This window comes from Arachis ipaensis, chromosome B9 (genome assembly GCF_059453495.1).
Source record: "Arachis ipaensis isolate K30076 ecotype BB chromosome B9, ASM5945349v1, whole genome shotgun sequence".
Taxonomy (NCBI): domain Eukaryota; kingdom Viridiplantae; phylum Streptophyta; class Magnoliopsida; order Fabales; family Fabaceae; genus Arachis; species Arachis ipaensis.
This window is the reverse complement of record NC_142444.1, coordinates 134711069-134718454: the sequence shown is the minus strand read 5'-3', so window position 1 is coordinate 134718454 and position 7386 is coordinate 134711069. Positions and strand designations below refer to the sequence as shown.

Genomic DNA, 7386 nt, shown 5'->3' with positions numbered 1-7386 from the left:
GCGTTTCACAACTTCCATACTATTAAAGTGCAAAACAACGTCATTTGGTAGGATGAGTTGCCGGCTCAGGTTCCAGGTCAGTAGATTTTTAACGGCAGCGTCACGAGGTTAACGGAAGGACGAACGTGTTTTAAAAATATTCATTCAGGGACTAATTTGATTAAAAAAATAATTCGGGGACGAAAATGGAGAACACGTGATCTTTCAGGGACGATTTTGAGTATTAACCCTATATATAACACACATACACAAGCTAGGTTGATGAACATGACAAACCTTGTGCTTATCATGGTTCACTTTTGCTTTCTCAATGCCATAACCATTCTTTCCTATGTCACAAACACATCTTTGCAATCTAACGGTCCTTACTCCCCTCCATATAATCCCTCTGGAACTAAAGCCATCCTCACTTGGAACTACTTTGGTCCTAAGGGTGAATCGGGAAAATCCAAATGCGACATACAGTTTCATCCCTTACCAGAAAGAGTGGTGGCCTTGTCCACCGGATGGTACAACAACAGACAGAAGTGTGGGAAAATGATCAAAATCACGGCTCAGAACGAAAGAACTGCAACGGCAAAGGTGGTTGACGAGTGTGACTCCGTGAATGGCCAGCCACCATGCAAGGATAACATTGTTGATGTGTCTAAAACTATTTGGTATGACTTGGGACTCAATACTGCTGATGGTGAAGTCCCGGTAACTTGGGCCATGGTCTAATATTATTAGTGTTACTTATGTATTTTGTTTGACATGATTAGGTATTTATATTTTTTGTCCATCTCCCGTCATAATAAATAAATAATCAAGAGGACAAAATAAACTAAAAATGTCAAAAGAATATCAAATTAGGTAGTAATTCACATGCAATTATCTTCATTTAAAGTTGTTAGTTGAGAATCGTTAGACGATTTAATATGTTTGAATAAATTGTATTTTAATGATTTTTACTATCTAGCACTTTACATGAAAATAATTGTATGTATTTGAATTACCATCAAATTGTAGTGATAAGTGATAAATAGAATAACAATCCCGCTCGGTAACCAACTAGGGTATCAGCAACCTTAGCCAATTTTTTAAATTTCAAAAAATGCGTGTTATCCTCCTCTCGAAAAGAAACATCCCAAAACATAGGAAAAAACATCCAGTATCCCACATAAGAAAACCATCTACTTACTCAAATAAAAACATCTGATACCCTGTAAAAGAAACATATAAAAAACATCTGATACCCTATAAAAGAAACATATATTTAATCCAAAAGAAACATCCAAAAAAATAGTTATTAAAGAAAAAAGCAACACACCCCTGAAGAGAAACATCTTGAAACCTAAGAAAGAAACATCTAGTAACCCACATAAAAAAAACCACGGCAAGAAACATCTGAAATCATCTAAAAAAAATATCCATTTGATCAGAAAGAAGCATAAAAAAAATAGTTGAAAAAATTAAAAAAATAAAACAGGAATGCACAGGGCATGACGGCGGTAGGTTGGACGGCGGATGCTATGGTAGTAGTGGCGCTGTGAATCGGCAGGGATGCACGACGTGAGAAGGGACCCACGATGGTCGGCGCGATGCGAGGTAGGGAGCCGCAGTACGTCGGGATGGAGGGAGCTGCGGCGTTCGACGCGGATGCACGACGCAATAAGGGAACCGTGGTAGTCAGAGGCACTGCGCATCGCGAGTGGAGAACTGCGGTGGCTGGAGGTGATGCACGTCACGACGAAGGGAGGGTGGTGGTTGACAGCTCTATGAATCGCGATGGATGGTGCTGTGGTAGGAAAGAAAGACAGAAATGACACAAGTGGAAGTGGGGGAAGAAAGAGCGATGTCAAATGTTTGGTTGTTTTTTTTCAAGAGTAAAGTATCATTTTTATCCCCAACGTTTGGGGTAAGTCTCAAAGTTGTCCCTAACGTTTCAATCGTCATATTTAAGTCCCTAACATTTCAAAATTGGCTCAATGTTGTCCTGCCGTTAGGGATCCGTTAACAGAATTGATGGCGGGACAAAATTGAGACGATTTTGAAATGTTAGGGACTTAAATAGAATGAAAACGTTGGGGACAAAAATGATACAAAGAAATAAATTTTAATTTTATCCTTCAATAATATCAATTTTTTACTGTACATAATGTTCAATTATTTTTTAATCACATCTAAGTAAATTACACTTAATCACATTACTTTCATTCTAAATAATTTTTTTATATTTTTATATTAACTTATAACTTTAAGTGTACAATTATAAAAAATAAATTTATTTAGAATGAAAGTAATGTGATTAAGTGTAATATACTTATATGTGATTAAAAAATAATTGAATACTATGTACAGTAAAAAATTGATATTATTAAAGGATAAAACTAAACCTTAATTTTATCTATCTTTTTTGTCCCCAACATTTTCGTCTGATTTAAGTCCCTAATGTTTCAAAATCGTCTCAATTTTGTCCCGCCGTTAATTCTATTAACGGATCCCTAACGGCAGGACAACATTGAGTCAATTTTGAAACATTAGGGACTTAAATAAGACGATAAAATGTTAGGGACAATTTTGGGACTTACCCCAAATGTTGGGGACAAAAATGATACTTTACTCTTTTTTCAATTTTAGGGTTATGTGTAGGATTGTCACTACAAAAAGCTCGTCGAATTTAACAAAAACATTTGCCGGTAATATGTTTACCGTCAGAATAAATCAGACGGTATAAACCTCGTCGATAATTATTTACCGGCGAATTTTTACGTACGTCAATAATTACGTCAGAAAATTTCTACTGATAATTAATAACTACCGGTGGATTTAACCGATAGTAAACTTAAACTTTTAATTTTTTAAAAAGTTGGTTTAAAAACTTAATATATAATTTTAAATATTTAAATTCAATAATTTCTAAACTAATAAGTAAGAAAATACAACACGAATTAATTCAGAAAATAATTAACTCAGATACTAGTAAACTTAGAAAATTAACAATACTAAACAATAATTTAATAATTAACTTAGAAAATAAACAAGTTAAGATTAACATAGAGAATTAATAACAATCAATTAATTTACTCAGAAAATAATTAACTCAAACAACAATAAACTCAAAAAAAATTAACAACAATCAACAATAAGACAACAATTAACAACAAATTAAATTAACTCAGAGAATTAACCTAAAGCTGCTACCACTGCTCTAGTACACAAATCAGCCATCAACGAACATCAGCTTCCATTGCTAAGTCGACATGGATGTTAATTCTAAATAGAGCCAGATTAAAACTAAATAAATAATTATATAAGTCTCATCAACATCTTATCAAAACACAATTCTTTCCACTAATGTTCTCGCACTCAAACTATAGAAACATTACAAAAAAATTACAACAGCGAACTTTAACAGTGACAGATCATAACTAATATTAAGAACCAACGTGATGAGCGAAAAATAAAGCTCACAGATACCGGCAAGTGCACCGGATCGTTCAAGTGATACCACAGTGTGTGGATATTGTTCCCACGAGAATTAAAGGATTGAGCACATAAATATCGAGTTAAACCACTAATTAGATCAAGAAAACCTGGAATTGATGAATGCTGTAACTTGCTAAAAACTTAAAGAAATTGAATGTTGAATTGCTTGAAGGCAGTGAACGTGTAATTGATTAAAAGAGAATATATGATGGAGAAGTCAAGCGTTTCAGAGATGTTTAAGTTCTTAGAAAAATCAAACTTTGTTTTCCCTATTCTATAGCAAGAAAAGATCTTTTCACGATGAATCTTAATTAACCGATTTCCAATGTATTGGCTCCTCGATTTCTCTTTAACTAACCAACCGCCAATGTCTTGGTCAATCAATTAATTGAAAAGTTAAGTTCAAAACCGATTCAGTTCCTCTTAAGATTCAAAAGTAATCCTTAGGTCAGATTATATGTCACGTATCCAAGCTAGTCCTGTTCGATTAAATCTTATGAGAAAACACAATTTTCAAAAATTATTCTAATCCGAATTATATGCCATGTATTTAAAATAAGGGTAATTGAAAATCATGTATTGTGTCACACACTTAAAAACCACTATGTCTAGTCGATTAAAAAAGTCACGTGAAAGAGTTTTCAAGCATAATTCGGATATTAGTTTTGTTGAAGCAATAAACAAATTCAAAACGGGATTAACACACCTGTCGATGCTACTAATCCTTTAAGGATGAAGGATGAAATACTCAATCATGAAACAGATCAATACAATACTTTAAAATAAAAGAAAACTTAGATTAATAATCCATAGAAAACAAAAATAGAGCTCCTAACCCTTTGACGAAGAGATTAGTGACTCATGGTGAATTGAAAAACAACAATGAAACTGTGCTGAAGAAACGTCATGTCCTCTGTGAATGTAATTCACTTATTTATACCTAGGGCTTTTTTGTAATTCTAATTCTAAAATTAAATCTTATCTTAATCAGAATAATTAAGATAGCTCCTAATTCAAATTCTAAAATAGAATCAAAACAGAATTAAATCAAATTCAAATTTAATTAAAATAGAATCTTTCTTCAAACTTCAAAACGAAAATCAGGTATTTGAGAGTGGACTTTGTGAAATCATAATTGGCGTTGCATGTGGACTCACTAGCATGTAACTGGGCCTAGTGCTTTGGGCTTGGCGTGGCACCCCACCAGCAGCGTGGCACGCCCTCACTAGGATGAGCCTAGGGCGGGGCATGCCCCCTCCTAGGCGTGTAAGGCCTCAACTTTGTGTGCTCCCAGGGATTTGTTTTTCTTCTAGCGTGGCACGCTCTCCTTAGCACATTACACGCCTGGTCTTCTTCTCGAATGGATGTGGCACACCTCCTTACTCATTGCACGTTAGTCCTGGCATCCTTCATAGGGCGTGGCACACCCTACTTAAGGCGTGTAACGCCTCTGCTTCTTCTCCTAGGACGTGGCATGTACTGCTCCCAGCGTGGCACACCTGGCTTGGTTTGGTTCTAGGATGTGGCACGCCTCTGCTCCCGCGTTGCACACCTTGCTCAAGCTCTTCCATAGATCTCACTACAAAAAAATTATGTTTTAGCAACAAACTTTTAGTGGCAATAACATAATAGCCACTAATTTCTTAATTTAAGTTATGTTTTTATGACAATTATATATTTTCCATTATTATTATATATTATAGTGGCCATTATTACTATTGCTAGAAAATTATTATCCTTTTTACTTTTACTTTTAATTTTTTCTAAATTATTATAGTGGCAATTGTAGTTATTGCCGCTAAACTCTTATTCTCAATTTTTTCCTATCTCATCCGTAAGTCAAATAGAAAACACAAAAAGAGAAAGAAAAGAAAATTTCCCTTTCCACCATGCGCCGCTTCCTCCTTCACCTGCGAGCTTCTCCAAACCCTCTCCATCCCTTGTTTCTCTTCACTTTCTTGCTCTCTCTTTTCTTCATCAATGAAAGATTGATTTTTCTACTGGCCTGGGTTAACTCGTGTAACCATTGCCATCACCGACCACCACCACCACCACCGTAACCGTTGACGATAGCCACCGTTCATCATCCTACTCCTTGGACTTCGTTTCCATCCGATCCGCCTCAGATTCGCATCTCTGTCATCGTTTGTTCATCTCAGATCTACGTCGCCAAGGGCTTTCAACCAGAATTGCTGCTCTTATCGCAACACCACACCTCCGTCGCTTGCACCGCCACTGTTCTTGCACGTAGATGCACAAGATCATCGCCGCCGGTAGGTCTTCTCCCTTTATTTTTACGATTTTGGTTTGAATATTCAGAAGCATGTGATTCTCTCTCTGTGTTATTACTTTTGCTCTATTTGCTTGCTTGATCCTAATGAATCTGGTAGATCAAGCTGAAATTGAAGTGTTTAAGTGTTTCAGATCCTAATTTTTTGTTTTCCCTGTCTTCTCCATTCTTGCTTGCCTGTGCCGTTGTTGCTTGCTTGCTCCGTTTATATTTGAATTTTGGTTTAAATGTTTGAAATGCTTTCTGTAGAGTTTCATTAAGATTATGTTTGTATTATTGCTCAGAATATAAAAATGTTTTAGAGTCTATTTGCAGTAGTAATTGTTGGCAAGGAGTGAAATGTTGATGCTGTATTTTCTAATTCTGTAGTTTTTAGAATATCATCACTGCTGGTTTCATTGTCTTTAAATTACTCAACTAACTATCTTGGGAGAAAATATATTCATAGATTCAGATTATGAACTGCATTTTCAATTAGTAGAAGATTATGAACTATATTTTCAATTTTCATGGCTAATTTTGAGACTAAAACCTGTTCAATCAAACATAAGTGAATATAATAGAGAAAACAATGTCATAAGTGAAGAAATTAAGCAAAAATTGTTTCTTCTTTTTGCCGTTAATTTTTGTTTGTGGGAGGGTTTCTTAGGATTGGGGCTTCTTCTTCACACAGCAAATCAGCTTCAACGAATGGGAAAGAGAAGAGAAACAAAAGAACTTGCTTTGAGTTTTGGGTTTGGAAGGGGATTTGAAAAAAATAGCCAAATGATAGTTTGTTTCTTAGTTTGTTACATTATTGGTTTTGAATGAATAGTCTTTTAAAAATGTTGATTACACTATGCATAATATGCTCAAATGTGATTTGAGTTGTTGCAGGTTGGAGTTATGGCTTTTGTCACAAGTTGAGCCCTCAGAGATATTTTTGAAATCTATATCGAATGAAGCCACTAGCGTCGAAGTCATTTACCCTTCAAGGTTGGTGCCGCAGCCTTGTTTTGATGCATACTTGCTTGGTTTTGGAATAATTTAGTAGTTTACTACTCTTAATAGTAGATTCGCCTTCGATAGTTCGATATATATTTATTATGGGGTTGATATGTATGGCAATGTTGAGTTTGATTCCTGTGTCTGAGCCTTTAAAGAGTTGCTTATAAACCTTACCTGATATATGACAATTACAATGTTATTGCAGTCTGAATGCACAATTTGTTCGCCGAAGATTAAGACATATTGCTATGAGGTAATTCTCCCTCTAACACCTGTTTCAAAAAAAAATCAGCAAAAATTGATGGTGTTGGAGCAATAATTTAATATGGAATCTGTTAGTGTAGCTTCCAATTTAATTATGTATTTAAATCTTCATTGCCATATGAACTATTGTCTCATTTACAAGGGAACAATTATCCACCGAAAATACTTATATGCTACAGTTTCATTTATTCTATTTTCCCCTGCACTGATGGTATGTATGTGCTCGGTGGACTTGTGTTTGCTCTTTAATATATCTTGGCTTCAATTCATGACCATTTTTAATTGTACATTGTAGGTTTTACCTTTGCCTAATATCGCATTCTTCTGGGTTTCATTTCGGGCTTATTCTCATTGGAGAGCCCTTCAGGTTTGTACTA

General features: G+C 35.1%; 1 protein-coding gene and 1 long non-coding RNA gene across 2 annotated transcripts; both read left to right on the top strand.

The window, feature by feature from the left end:
* The first annotated feature begins 267 nt into the window (after positions 1–267).
* Positions 268–720, top strand: LOC107615940 (ripening-related protein grip22-like). Its single transcript, XM_016317951.1, has one exon. It carries the CDS (start codon positions 268–270, stop codon positions 718–720), a length of 453 nt encoding a protein of 150 aa, XP_016173437.1.
* A 4624-nt stretch (positions 721–5344) lies between these two features.
* On the top strand, positions 5345–6997 carry LOC107615939 (uncharacterized). The gene is made up of 3 exons (XR_002354853.2): positions 5345–5741; positions 6635–6733; positions 6951–6997. It is a non-coding gene; the product is annotated as an uncharacterized LOC107615939 (long non-coding RNA).
* Positions 6998–7386: the final 389 nt, after the last annotated feature.

Bases quoted from the DNA above. Each gene is read 5' to 3' on its own strand.
- LOC107615940 (XM_016317951.1), top strand. From the start codon at position 268: ATGACAAACCTTGTGCTTATCATGGTTCACTTTTGCTTTCTCAATGCC.